Source organism: Phocoena sinus, chromosome 6 (assembly GCF_008692025.1).
Source record: "Phocoena sinus isolate mPhoSin1 chromosome 6, mPhoSin1.pri, whole genome shotgun sequence".
Classification (NCBI taxonomy): Eukaryota; Metazoa; Chordata; class Mammalia; order Artiodactyla; family Phocoenidae; genus Phocoena; species Phocoena sinus.
In genome coordinates this window covers 27,736,107-27,751,297 of record NC_045768.1, presented here as the reverse complement: position 1 = coordinate 27,751,297, position 15,191 = coordinate 27,736,107, and the positions used below count along the sequence as shown (strand labels likewise).

General features: G+C 38.0%; 1 protein-coding gene across 3 annotated transcripts in view; it reads left to right on the top strand.

Annotated features, from left to right (window-relative positions):
- Nucleotides 1-15,191, top strand: part of SLC44A1 (solute carrier family 44 member 1) — a 219,178-nt gene that overhangs the window by 124,614 nt on the left and 79,373 nt on the right. For all 3 annotated transcript variants that reach the window (XM_032635150.1, XM_032635149.1, XM_032635148.1), the window contains exons 7-12: nt 105-194; nt 4,882-5,021; nt 6,218-6,404; nt 7,518-7,683; nt 8,681-8,837; nt 9,526-9,609. In XM_032635150.1, the coding sequence (XP_032491041.1) occupies nt 105-194; nt 4,882-5,021; nt 6,218-6,404; nt 7,518-7,683; nt 8,681-8,837; nt 9,526-9,609 (824 nt within the window). The remainder of the gene's footprint in view (nt 1-104; nt 195-4,881; nt 5,022-6,217; nt 6,405-7,517; nt 7,684-8,680; nt 8,838-9,525; nt 9,610-15,191) is intronic.

Sequence of the window (15,191 nt, the reverse complement as noted above, 5' to 3'; positions counted from 1 at the left end):
TAGCAACAAATTATTTCCCTAGGAGAAAACAATTGAAAGAGTTTCTCTTTATATTTTCTAAAGTTTTCAAATGATATTCTGTGTGTTCTTTATCTTCCCTGCAGTTCTGTCCATGATTTTGATGGTGATAATCAGGTATATATCAAGAATACTTGTGTGGATCTTAACAATTCTGCTCATCCTGGGTTCACTTGGTAAGCTGCTTATTCCTTTGTTTTTTAGTAATTAGAATTGAGAGTTCAAGTTTGCCTTTAACAGTCCCTCAATTCAGAACTATTTTGGTTATTTTAAATAATTTTCCTCTTGTAAGGCCTGTGAATTCATTGATAAAATGTAAAGACAGGTAAGTGGATTACATTTAAGTTAGTTCACTGTGAGATCACTAAATCAAATAAAATAGGAAGGTCAGTGGCTTTTGGAATGAGAGCAAGTGATATTTTTAAAAGGGGACTAACGTTTTTCTGTCAATATCAGTTGGAGGGGGAGAGTACAACTGAAAAGAAAGGAATTGAGCCTCTGTTCTGCTCCTGCTTTTGAATTTTCACTTGATTCTTCCAGTGCTCCCTGCCTGGCAAATGAAGGGACCCTTTCTTTTTATCCTGCACTTTTTTAAGGCCTAAATCAGCCATTCTAAGGTGTTGAAATTCTTTCTGGTTGAAAAGTGTTCCTGGCAGGATAACTCTGTCGGGGTGGGGGTGTGTTTAAAATTTTGTTACTCATTTTTCTGTCTATTGACATTCTATTTTGTTTTCATTTTAGTGTTTCTAATGAAACCTTCTGGGTTTTCTGTGTTTATTGTCTTTAAAAAAAAATTTCCCCCTCCCAATTGTAAATGTCATACCTACTCATGGTATCTAACTACTTCCATGGTAGAAAATAGAAATATAGGAAAGAAAATAAAAGTTTTATTTCACATGCTACATCTTCTCTTTAAAGAGTATTTACTTTTGCCTTTAAAAATGTCATAATTATAGGGACCCACCTTCAGTTCACCAGTGTTAGCATTTGGAATCCAGACCTTGATATTCATATATATATGTATGCATGTGTGTGTGTGTGTGTGTGTGTGTGTGTATATATATATAGTATAAAAACGTTTTAACCCAATATGAAACTCTTTCAGTAGGAGAATTTGCCACCATTACGTTTACCTGGTATGTTTGGTCTTACTGATGTCATCTGTTTTATGTTTTCCTTAAATTTATGCTTTCTTATTTTGTTTTCCCTATCTTTGCTGTATGGAATTGTGTTTTCTTTGGTTATTTTCACCCTGGCTTTGGATGGTATAATTTTATTTTCACTTCTTCAGTTGGTAACCCATACATTTTCAGAAAATATTCTTCAGTCTAGAATTCTATAATTATTAAAGGCTGAAATGAAACAATACTTGTTGAGGTCCCCCCCCCTTTAAATTTAGCATAAACTTTCCTTCCTGTCTAATCCTACTCTCTTCTGCCCACTCGCACTTTTTAGCTCTTGTTAAATATTCTGAGTGTTCGTTATTCAGGTTATTATTAAACTTAAAATATTATTTGTTGTACTATATCTTTTCAAAGAATCTTGCTTACCTTTGCCTTGAGGAGTTTCATAATTATATTTGTTTAAGTTCTCCTGTCCTGATTTTAGTGAGAACTACTGGTCCTGTTTTTATTTTTATTTTTTTTTAATTTTTATTTTATATTGGAGTATAGTTGATTTACAATATTGTGTTAGTTTCAGGTGTACAGCAAAGTGATTCAGTTATACTGGTCCTGTTTTTATAAACGTTCATTCGTGAGTTCTAAATTTCAGTTCATATTTGTTTTGACTGGAATCTGAGTTCAAGTAACTTATTCATGAAAGACTTACGGGTTGTAATATTCTGAATTCTTGGTTATCTAAGATTGCCTTTGCCTTCACATGTGAATATTGAATTTGTTGCATATAAAAGTCTTAAGATACAGTATATTGCCTTATGTCTGTACTTCATTTCAGAGAACTTTGAGACCAGTCTAAATTTTGTTCCTGTGCCCATAACCTATCTCACTTACCTAGATGTTTATATAATTTTTAACTTATCCTTACAACTTAAAATTTTTGTCTAGTTCAGAATCTTAACTCAGTTTGCCTATGATCTCTTTTTTTGGGGAATCTTTTTCAACTTTGAAAAGTTTACTTTATTTCTATACTTGTTTCTTGTTTCCATCCTGGTGGTTTTCTCTTTAAGATCCTTCTTACTCTCCTGCTATCATCTCCTAAATTATCATTTTAATCCTTTTGTCATTTTCTTTACTTTGAGGAAGAACTCTTCGAGTTTATCTACCATATCACTGATTTTGTTTTCCTTGGTGTCAGTCTGTACTTGACTAGTTAATTTTGTTATCCCAATTTCATCTTATTTGTAGGTCTTCCTTCTCTCAGCCATCTTCCTTTTCATTTCAGTTTGTAGCCTTCAAATCTAATTCTGTGTTTAGATGATGTCTTAGTCAGTTTGGGCTGCTGTAACAAAGTACCACAAGACTGGATGCCTTATAAACAACAAACATTTATTTCTCACAGTTCTGGAGGCTGGGGAGTCTAAGATCAAGGCACCAGCAGATTCGGCATCTGGTGAGGGCCATCTTCCTGTTTCCGGCCATCTGATTGCTGTGTCCTCACATAGCAGAAGAGGGAAGGAGCTTTCTGGGGTCTCTTTTATAAGGGCACTAATCCCATTCATGAGGGCTCCACATTTATGGTCTCATCATCTTCTAAAGGCCCCACCTCCAAATATACCATATTGGGGATTAGGATTTCAGTAGATGGGTTTTGGGGAGACACAGCATTCAGTTCATAACAGATGGATAGCTTTTATAATAAAAGTAGATTTGAATCCCAGCTCTCCCACTTACCAAGTATGTGACATTTGGCATGCTGCTGAAATTTCCTAAATTTCAATTTCATCATTTGCAAAGTGGAGCTAATAATACCCACTTAATAGCATTGTGTTTAAATGTGGTTGCAACTCTTTGTGCTAATTCCTGACACAAGTTTAAATGTTTAATTAATGATATCTACTGTGGATGTTATGAACAATGCCCTTGATGTCATCATTATTATCTCATTCTATTTTCCTTGAACTTCAGGCTTTCTCTCAACTTTTTATTTCTGTTTGTAGAGAACGTATTTTATCCCATTTTTTGAGGATATTAAACAGTTTTCCAAACAGTTTTCTTGTACCTTTAAGATTCCAAAATGGAAGTAGCCTTTCCCTTTCTCTGAAATATTCTTCATAGACTCATGGTTGTTTTGGTTTGTTTAATCATCTTCCATAGAAGAAAAATTCATGCTTAATATTTGCCAACAGGTAGTTGGAATTTCCCTTTGACACTATTATTCACTCTTGACTTGAGTGCACGTGGAGGTCAGGTTGATTTGCATAGATCTCAGCCCAGTTGCTTCTCTCCCAGGCATTCATCTCATCCACCGATACATACACATCACTACTCTGAATCTTCCACTTCCTTACCGTGGCCTACAAGGCCTTGCAGTATGATCTGGTGCCCAGCTCCCTCTCTGCACACATCTCTTACTGCTTTCCCCATTGCTCATTGCTGTAGCTCTAGTGGCCTCCTCTTTTCTTGCCTGCCAGGCATGGCCCATATCAGCATCTTAGAACTTGCTGTTTCCTCTTGCCTGGAACACTCTTAGATAGGTTCGTAGATTGCTTTCTCCCTGTCTTTGATTCTTTTGCTCCAATATCGTCTCACCCCAGTGAGGCCTTGCTTATATAAAATTGTAATGCTTTCCCAGCGCTAGCACTTTCTATCCCTTACTGGCAGCTTTTTTCTTAGATTTAATATACTCTATTTTCACTTGTTTCCTTGTTTTTTTTTGTTTCCCCGTTACTATATACGCTGCATGAGAGTTGATGTTGGTTTTTCACCGTTCTATCCCCAGCCCCTAGAACAGTAGGTGCTGTAGGCACTCAAAGTGTTTGTCGAGTGGGTTGAATGAAGGTGTCCAAACCAGCTCTCTTATATGGAGGCAGGTCTGCCTCCCTCTTCAGTCTAGATCTCAGAATCTCTGAACCAGTCATAGAGATAAAAATTCCCATCCCTAGTGCCCACTGCTCTCCAGCTATCAAAGATTTCCTATCTTTTTTTTTTTTTTTACATCTTTATTGGGGTATAATTGCTTTACAATGGTGTGTTAGTTTCTGCTTTATAACACAGTGAATCAGTTATACATACACATATGTTCCCGTATCTTTTCCCTCTTGCGTCTCCCTCCCTCCCACCCTCCCTATCCCACCCCTCCAGGCGGTCACAAAGCACCGAGCTGATCTCCCTGTGCTATGCGGCTGCTTCCCACTAGCTAAAAGATATCCTATCTTTGTTCCTACCTTTGGTGGGAACCACTCATTTGATCGTCATTTATTCATGGTACAAATATTTCATCAACTGCACGAGTGTCTCCTCACTAGGCACTGGGGTTAGTGTACAACAGAGAAGATCTTTGCCTTCCTCAGCTTCATTGCTGATTTCTGTAACCCTTGCTTGCTTCCCACAGGCTCCGTAGTTTAAGCAGGCGCTGAGGCTGTCTTTGTGACCAGTTCCTCTCAGGGGTGTCTGTCCTTGCTGGCTCTCTCTCAGCTTCAGAGTTGATAATAAATACAGTTAAAGGAAGTTTATTTGTTACAGTGAGAGATTTGTAAGTGCCTAATGTGGAAGATGTAAGTGGAGTCATTGGCGTTCCCCTTATGCTGGCAAAAAGTTACAGCCACGCACCTCCCAGCCAAATGGATTGTTGCTGTGTTAGTCCACGTTGATGTATAGGAAGGGGCCAGAAAATTGAGGATTTATGTTATACATTTTCTTGTGCCAGTTATTGCAAAAACAATTGTTTTTTTTTTGTCTCCAGGTGGCACAGGTGTACTATGGTGGCTATATGCAAAGCAAAGAAAGTCTCCCAAAGAAACAGTTATCCCTGAACAGCTTCAGGTAGCTGAAGACAATCTTCGGGCCCTCCTCATCTATGCCATTTCAGCTACAGTGTTCACAGTGAGTACAGGCCTTGGTGTATCTTTCAGGTTTATGTTTTAATTTATAGATCATTAATGAAGCAGAAACTCATGCTTAGCCATTGCATGCCTAACCATGATCCCGATTGGATGAAATCTCTGCCCCACAGTGTATGACATACTCAGAAGGCTTCAGAAGGCTCCCCTAAATTATGAGTGCTATTTTATGTGACATTTTATTCTGTGCTGCCTGCTTTTTGAGAGGGAATTTTCACCTAGAGTATTAATTATCATTTTCTGGTAAGAACATACATCTTATTGTCATGAGATAGTGTAATTATAGAAAAGTCTATTAAGAAATAGGCTACCTAGTGTCATTCCATCTACGTATTCACTAATTATTTCCCATTTTTCCCTTTTAAACTTTTAACAACATTATTTTAAAAAGAGAGGTGAGCTTCACTAACTAGTATAATTATTATAATAACTGCAGGAAAATGATTCATTAACATGTGGTTCAATAATCTATATTCATATCTTTGGTTCATCTCCTTCTCCTCTCTGAAAAAAGGGGGAAAAAAATCTCAGTCCACTTTTTGGAGCAATCCCAAGCTTTTCATTGAGCATCAGAAACCAAAAATAAAGCCATCGTAAAACCATTGGTGCCAAAAGATTTTTGTTTGCTATCATTGTACAAATATTTATTCATCATCTTTTAAGTACAGTTCTCTGCGCCAGGTGCCAGGGCAGAGTGGGGAGGGACAAAGGATAAATTTGACATGGACCCTGCTTGTAAGGTGCTTTTGGTCCAACAAGGGAGATGAGGTATAAGTTCTCTGTGCTTTTGTGGTCATAGCATATCGTCTTTTCCCCTATTTTCAGAGTGGCAAGCATGTATCTATTTAAATAAATTAAGAGTCTCATCCTGATGACAAGCAACACGTTTTGATTCATAACGAGTGGAAAAAGGGAAAGTAGAAGAATTAATACATCTAGGATATATTAATAAGTTGAGAAACTCTTTTATGTTTAGCTTTAAAAGACATTTTCAATATATAATGAAAAATAAGGGCTGCAAGAGAGATACAGACTGTTAAAGCGTTATTGGGATTCAGAGAATGACACATCCCCATTTTGGAATGAAAGGTTATGTTAAAAATTTTCCACCATTGTTCAGTTTCTGTTTTTACTGCTTGAAACAGTAGCTGGAATCTTTCCATGTGTTCTCTCCTACAGGTTATCTTGTTCCTCATAATGTTAGTCATGCGCAAGCGGGTTGCTCTCACCATCGCCTTGTTCCACGTGGCTGGCAAGGTTTTCATTCACTTGCCACTGCTAGTCTTCCAACCCTTTTGGACTTTCCTTGCTCTTGTTCTGTTTTGGGTGTATTGGATCATGACACTTCTCTTTCTTGGCACTACCGGTAAGAAGACATGTTGCTTCTTTCTTTTAGTAATGAAACTGATTTGCATTAAAATATTTTAAAACATCAGAGAGATATAATTCTTAAGACATTTATGGACTAAGGTCTAACAACCGTCAGAATTAGCAATGGTTATGGCTCGGCTCTTCAATAACATATTCCCCGTTCATGATTTTTAGAACATCCCAGCAAAATGAGTCTAAACCAGGTAGGGCCTGAAATCATATCCAGTTTCAAGATGGTTATGGATTTGAAGTAAGTTCCTGTACTGACTCAGACATTTGGATTCATTCTGAGATGAACTAATGAATGCAGTGCTGCTCTGGAATTGCCTCAGACTCCAGTTATAGCCAAAGATCAACTTGCTTCCTTGGGACTTTCTAGTTTGGAAATGACCTGAACCTATGTAGAGCTAGTAGTGATACAGTTCACAGTTAGGCTCTCAAGACTTGCTTGTAGCCATACTTAATATCAAAGGTTATGTATGTCTAAATGGAATTAATTATGAGGAGTGGTATAAGGATAGTAAGCTTATATGTAACTTCTTTGGCCATTCAGCACACCATCACCAATTGAAAATAATATTAATTTCTGTACTTTGCTAATAATTTAGGTCTATAATTATTGGACACGTAATTAATACCTCTGAAAAAAAATTGAAGTGTTTGAAAATTCATGCCTACACTAAATAACTGATAATGTGGTAGGAACTATATTCAGGGACTTCCCTGGTGGTCCAGTGGCTAAGACTCTGAGCTCCCAATGCAGGGGGCCCAGGTTCGATCCCTGGTCAGAGAACTAGATCCCACATACCTCAACTAAAGATCCCACACGCGGCAACGAAGATCCTATGTGCCGCAATTAAGACCCAGTGCAGCCAAATAGATAAATAAATAAATATTAAAACAAAAAACTATATTCAAATAGAACTTTTAAAAGCTATATATGATGGCTTTGAGGGTCCCTTAATGTAATAGCACTGTGATCATGAAGTCAGTGGTTTGGGGATAGGGACGTATTGTTGGAAATTAGATTAATCTCTTAGATTTAATAGCCGTACTTATTGGTTTATGCTTTATGTGCTCCTTCTTTCCTTCTTTGATATTTTCCTAGGCAGCGCTGTTAAGAATGACCAAGGCTTTGTGGAGTTCAAAGTTTCTGGGCCTCTGCAATACATGTGGTGGTACCATGTGGTGGGTCTGATTTGGATCAGTGAATTTATTCTAGCCTGTCAACAGATGACTGTGGCAGGAGCTGTGGTAACATACTATTTTACTAGGTGAGAATTTATACTTGTCAGAAAACTTAACTTGTAACTACGTGGATGGACCTAGAGGGTATTATGCTAAGTGAAATAAGTCAGACAGAGAAAGATAATAACTTAACTTGTAACTACATGGATGGACCTAGAGGGTATTATGCTAAGTGAAATAAGTCAGGAAGAGAAAGATAGTAACTCTGTATAGTGACCGATGATAGCTAGACTTATTGTGGTTATCATTTTGTAATGTATAGAAATATTGAATCACTATGTTGTACACCCAGAACTAACATAGTGTTGTAGGTTAATTAAAAAAAGAAAGAAAGAAAGAAAACTTAAGATCATCTAAGTGGTTTTGTCTAAAGGAAATGGAACTGAGAACGGTAAGAGTTCCATTTCTTTAAAAAGTAATTGGAAGTGAATATAACAAAATCATTCTGTGAGGTAGGAAAATGGGAGGTTATTATTTTATTCTTTATACTCTTCTGTAGCTTTCTCAAAAAATTAATTAGAACCGCAGGTCATGCTACACTTAAATTACATTTAGCAGAAGAACGAATCTTGTAGTAGTGTCTTATGTACTTTTGCTTTATATAAACGTCCATCAAAGGATAACAAGTCTTTTTAATGTGTATGGATCAGAGCAAGTATTGTGACTTCCTTTCCTAACTTCATAGCTGAATATACACTACAATAGGCCTTATAGTTTTCTATTATAATGAGGTGCCAGGCCTAACATCTTTTTAAGTTCCATTATCTGATTCTACAATTAACCCCATAACTATTTGCTAATAAGAGCTTTCAAAGCACAGTTTTATTTAACTTAAAGTGTTACAGCGTAAGAACCCCATGAAACTACCATAAAGAAACGAAACATTGATTTTACATGGTACATCTGTAGCGTTTATATTACTTTGCCATTTTGTCATAGAGCTAGAATAAGAAAAATGAACTAATTTTTCACTCTTTTGGACTCTAAACCATTTCTGTATTTCCATCTTGGTCTCTTATATAGGGATAAAAGGAATTTGCCATTTACACCTATTTTGGCATCGGTGAATCGCCTTATTCGTTATCACCTTGGTACTGTGGCGAAAGGATCTTTCATTATCACATTAGTCAAAATTCCACGAATGATCCTTATGTACATTCACAGTCAGCTCAAAGGAAAGGTAAGGAAAAACCCTTTTCTGGACTTTCTGTGGGCAAATTCCAGAACTTCAGTTCTGCACGTAGCAAAGTTCCCAGCGATATTAAGTCCAAGTGCAAATGTTTTTTTCAAAGTCCTTGCCTAGTAGAATCTAATTCTTCCCTTTTGTCTCCCACTCTTGCACTCTGTAGTTTCCCCAAATGTCTTGTGCTTCTCTTCCTCTGTGTGGACTGAACACACTTTCTTCCTTGGAACCTCCTTTCTGTCCTTGACTGCAGAAATACCATGCATTTCTACATAGCTTAGCTCAAATGCCCCCTCTTCCTAGAAGCCTCCCCGGAGTCCTCTCACCTCCCAAGTGATGTCTTCTCTCTCTCTTCTCCACTCTCATAGCACTAGTATCTATATCATATTCTGATTCTAATTGTTGTTATGTTTAGCGCTTTTTTTTTCTCCTACTAGATTATAAGTTCCTTGTTGGTCTCATATACCTTATATCTTGTATGCAATAGGTACTAAGTAAATGTTGAATTGAACTGATTAAAAATAATTCAGCCATTACATTTTGAGGAAAAAAAGGGTGAGTGTGGAGGCTTTGAAGCATAGGTTGTGATTTTTCTTAATTTTTATTTTTCTAAAATTTAGAATATTCTATATAATACGGTTTGATTCTTTGGTCTTTAATTATTTCCATTTTTCATTCTTTCCAGGAAAATGCTTGTGCTCGATGTGTGCTGAAATCTTGCATTTGTTGCCTTTGGTGTCTTGAAAAGTGCCTAAATTATTTAAATCAGGTAAAATGTTTTTTTGGTTTTTTATTTTTTTGTTTGTTTGTTTTTAATTGTCATATCCTTTCTATGTTTCTTTTTTTTTAATTGGGTTATAGTTGTTTTACAATGTTGTGTTAATTTCTACTGTACAGTGGAGTTCCCTGTGCTATACAGCAGGTTCTTATTAGTTAATCTGTTTTATACATATTAGTGTATATATGCCAATCCCAGTCTCCCAATTCATCCCCCACCCGGCGCCAAGGTAAAATGTTTTAAAAATACATTTAACATTCACTTTCAAAGATAGGTTCATTGTTTCTTCTTCCAAGATAAAGTTATTGAACTTAAGTGAAAGATGTTTTGTTTTTCTCATGGTGTTATACATTGTACCTTGATCACGTATAACTGTTTCAATCATATTCTGGTTTTTAAACGTAATATATGTTCTTACCAAGGCTTATTATTAATTAATTGTAGTACATTGATAAAATATTATTAGTGTCCATCTTTCAGGAAAGACATTTATCTCTTATCCCTTAATTCACATCCTTTCATCTTTGATCTTCTCTGAGAATCTGTCTACTCTAGCCATAGTTCTTTAATTCTTTCAATGCTTTTTGAAAGGTTTAGTGAAAAGCTGTTGTGACACTTGCTCCTTTTTGCAACTGTCTACTATTGTTCAAAACTAGCATGCTCTGTAGGCCGTGGGGTTTTTTTTGTTTTCGTTTTTTGTCTAACTGCGGAAGACTATGATACTGGCCTGGAAAATATTATCAAAGGAGGTGCTGTTTCTAAGGTCAAATGGAGGGATTGATACTTATGGGGTAACAGTTCTTAGCGGAGTGGGTCTGTCTTTCTGTATCTGAGCATGTAGGACTCTCGCTGTGAAGTACTCTGTTCATCTGGGTTTGTTTGTTTGTTTGTTTTTTAACCACTTTTCTCCAGTCGCTGAAAATCAATTCTAATGTACTGATGCCCTCATCTAATGGACCAAAGATAAAAATTGACTTTCTCACCATTTACCTTTAAGTGATTGCAGGGTAGCATTGCACTTTCCATTCACTCACGGGTAGTCAAAGGGTAGGAGTCCTGTGGTGATGGTGTTGAGCTTGCCTGGAGTTTGCTTTATTGGAGTTTTATGGTTAATATGATAAAGTAGGTATGACATTTCATTAGCAAAATACATTCTTGTAGCTCATCATACTCTATGGATGTAAAGCATTTGGAAGGTTATTATTAAAATAATTAGTAACAGCCACAACATTCTGAAAAATTATGTCCTTTAAAATTTGGTTTGGGACCAAGTCATCTTCATCAAAAAAGTTGATGGATGCACTAAAGATAATCATCATTACATTTTGTATCTGTCACTAAATAGCTTATTCTCAGAGATATGGGCTAACCTCAGCTCTGTTTTCAGTTCCCACAGGTACCTTTTGCTCTCGCAGTTTCCAAAATGTTCAGGGAATAACTTCCTTCCAATGCTTGACTGACTCTTACTGATCCTTAATGATTCTTCCTGAGCATCACCTCTAAGGAACTTTCCCTCATTACCCCAGCCCCTCCTCTGACTTTCCACAACACCAGTTCATACCTCTGTGAAAACACTAAGAACACTATATGGGAGTTGTCTGTTCACTTCATCTCATCCTTTAGACTTTTATGTCCTTAAAGGCAAGACTTATTTTTGTCTCTCCAGAAACTATCACAGTGCCTGGTCTACAGTAGGTGGTCTTTAACTGTTTTCTGAATGAATGATTAGTTAATCAATGAATATTTGGACTAAAAAAGACTGAGGCAGTGATATAAAACTCTAAGAATCTCAAAAAGGATATGTGCAGTCATACTACAGGAAGGAAACAAATCACATCATGTCAGGATGGTCAGTAACCAGGTGCAAACATCCAAAGTTTTCAGCTCATTCCAAGCTAAACATTAGTCAGCAGTTTAGTCCCAGCAGTCCTGAGATGTATATACAAATTACAAGTTGGTCTTTCTTTTACAGGTTTTGTCCATTTTGCATCCTCATTAGGTAGGCATGATGTCTGAAGATTCAAGGGAAGCATCAAAATAGTAGTAAATCAAATATGGGAGCAAAGGTTTAGGGAGAGTGATTCTGAACTCATACCTGGTAGCTCTCTTTGGGAATATGAAGCGTTGCGATATGGGAACTGGTTACCACTGGAGCTTCATGTCTCTTGTTTTCATAGGAATTTTATTTGAAATGAGGTCAACATATTGAAGACATTAGAATACTTCCTGCCATGACAGGCTAAGCATAAGTACCAGTTACCAGTGGAATTTTTTAACCCTTGTTCCTGAGAAATGTTTCAGAGCTGGATAGGCACCCATCTGTTTGAAGTGTTTAAGATGATAGGGGTCATGGTGGTACTGAATAAATGAGTTCCAGAGACTTTTCTGAACTTTGAGAAAACAGGGTATAAGAGTATGATCTCCTAGTGCAAGAAGGGACATTTTTAGTGCTATCACACACATTCGGCAGTTGTAAGCTTAGTGCTCTGCTAGAGATGAAGCCATAGCTGGCACCAAGATGATGGCGTCAACTCACACCTTTCGTTTTGTCTCCTGTATTTTATTTATCATTGCTTTCTGAAAATGAAGTTCCTTTTCCCATACACATAGGATTGAGCCCACACTTTTATAGCCTTGTTGGAGAAGGTACCGTGGATAATTGGGGGGAGGCCCAATAAAGAGAGCCCAGATGTTGAAGACGTGTTTCAATCCCCAGCAGTGTAACTGTTTGGCAAGCTCCGTGAAAGCTCTGAGTCTCAGTTTTCTTCTTCAGTAAGTGGAGAAAAATATACCTGTCCTCAGAGGCTTTAGGTTAGGATGAAATATAATGCAGATAAATCAGCTCTTACAGTGTCTAACTCTTGGTAGATACCTAGTAAGTGTTGTTATCGCTCTCCCTCCACCGCATTTTATTTTTTTGTAAAGAACTCCCTGTGTTTTACTCTAAGATAACAGAGCTATGACAAAGAAAATTCAAAAGGTAGTTCTACAAATGAATCTATTTTCTGTAAAAATAAATGTAATGTAAGATACTGAAGAGTTTGGAAAACCAAGACAAGAACAAAACATCACCCATGATCTCACCATGCTAACATAACACTTTTGTTACCAGCCAAACGGCAATTCCTCTGTCCTGGACCTCCCGAAGGAGAGAACTCAGTCGAGAGACATAGAGCAGTTTTAAGCAGCAGAAGTTTTATTAAGCAAATTGAGAATATACTCCCAAGAGAGAGAAGGGGAGCAGGCCGTCCGGAAACCAGAAGCAGCCCGCAACGGATGTAGGGCTGGTTTTTCAGTGTGGTGCAAAGTCCCTCCTTGTGTCTTGCGTCATTTGACTGCCGAGGTGATTGACAGCTTTAGGTTATATGACTTTTCTCTTTGTGCGCAGGCGCTTACCCACAAGCACCCAAGGGAAACCCCGGGGGACATGGGCAAAAACCGCAATGCTAATTTATTATAAATACGGCATAATGAACCCCGGGTTTTGCTGTGAGGCACCTTTTAGGTCTTGGTGGGCCTGCGTCAACCTGTGCTGGCGGGTTCGTCTTGTTTGGTCTCCATAAGGCTGGAATCCTAGCGGTCCTTGACCGCAAAAAGGGAAGATCTCTGGGCATGTTCTGATCACCTGTGTCCAGGTCGGGGAGGGAAAGATGACCCCGTCCAGGACAGGGCGAGGAGCCGCTCATGTCTAACTACCTACCACTTTCATTAAAATACTTACCATTAGCTTTGAGAAGAAGTTTGCAGTATTTCACTTCAATTAATGTCTGATAAGCTCTAAGCCTCATATGTAAAATGGGGCTGATAAGAGTATCTGTAGTGGGACTTCCCTGGTGGCACAGTGGTTAAGAATCCACCTGCCAATGCAGGGGGACACGGGTTTGAGCCCTGGTCTGGGAAGATCCCACAGGCCACGGAACAACTAAGCCCATGCACCACAACTACTGAGCCTGTGCTCTAGAGCCCGCGAGCCACAACTACTGAGCCCACATGCTGCAACTACTGAAGCCCGCACACCTAGAGCCCACGCTCCACAGCAGGAGAAGCCACCGCAGTGAGAAGCCCGCACACCTCAACGAAGAGTAGCCCCCACTCACCGCAACTACAGAAAGCCTGTGCACAGCAATGAAGACCCAGCGCAGCCCCAGAAATAAATTAATTAATTAAATTTAAAAAACAAAAGAGTATCTGTAGTGCCAGTTACCGTGAGGAGGAAAAGAGTCAACAGTGCTCTAAGCATGTGCTCAGTGAGTGGTGAATCTTATTCTATAGTACTGACCACAGTTAATTTATTTTACATTTTTATAATGTGCAGCAGTTATATTTTCTATTTTCTCTTGTCAGTTCTGTTCAACTTTTCTTTCATGGTTTCTTACTTGGCTTTTACACTTAGAAAAGTTTTCCCCACCTCAAGATCAAGTAATTATTCTAGCATTTTTTCATATAGTCCTTTAGAGATTCCCCCTTTTTAAAAGGGAAAAAAAAAAACATTTTAGTTTATCTGGGATTTAATCAGTTGTCCCAGGACCAGTTAGTGATTAATCTATCCTTTCTTTTGCTGTGAAGTGTCAATTTGATCGTGTATTAAACTCTTACATGTCATACTTGAGTCTGTCTTTGGGCTTTCTTTTCTGATCTGTTCTTCTACTGGCACTGTTTGTTTTTAATTTAAAAATTTTTTTGAAGTATAGTTGATGTGCAATATTATATGTTACAGGTGTACAGTACTGGAATATTTAATTATACTTCATTATATATCTCAAGTATCCTGTGATGCAAATTTCTCCTTCTTATTTTTCAAAGATTTCTTGTCAAGTCACCTGTTTACTCTCTGAGGTTATCTTCAGAGTATTCAATAGAGTACATTGAAAACGTAATACTAATTATAATGCCAGCTAACATTTACTGAGCACTTACCATGTGCCGTGCACTGTGGCTCACATTTCACATGCAGAGTCTCTCAGTTGGAGTTCTGTTTTGTGTAGTACTCTCTGGAAATTGTTAACAGTGAGTTAGTTAAGGTCCCTTTGCATCATTTTCCTCCTATCCTTTCTTCTGCTGTCAATTCCTGATGTCAGCATGCAACCCACAGTCAAAATCCTGGAGCAGGACTGGACAGCACAAACCCCTGCAGGGCCGGTTGAAGTCCGTTACATCACTTCTGTGAGTGAGTGCAGCAGCCAGGGTCTAAAGCAATAGGGAGCAGTAGAGAGTGATCAACTGGATGGTCACTTTCCATCCAAAGAGGGCCATCACTACTTAGCTCTGGGATACTGTTTGCCATGTGAGAACTTATAGACAGTTTCTAACTCTTCCAGTTTTCTAAGAGAAGCCAGAATTCTGGATGTTTGCATTTTATCTCCTGCTATTAAAATGTTGACAACTAATAAAGAAAAGAATAACTCTGAGTGAGCCAAAGCAAACACTGTGTTGTCTTTGGACCCCACAATGTCAGTTGCCCATAGGCCACTAGTTTGTTGCCACTGCCTTAGAGAATGGAGAGGATAATGGAGAGGAGTGTTTACATGGAGGCAGGGTAGACCAAAGTCATTGTGCAGTACACTATGAAATTC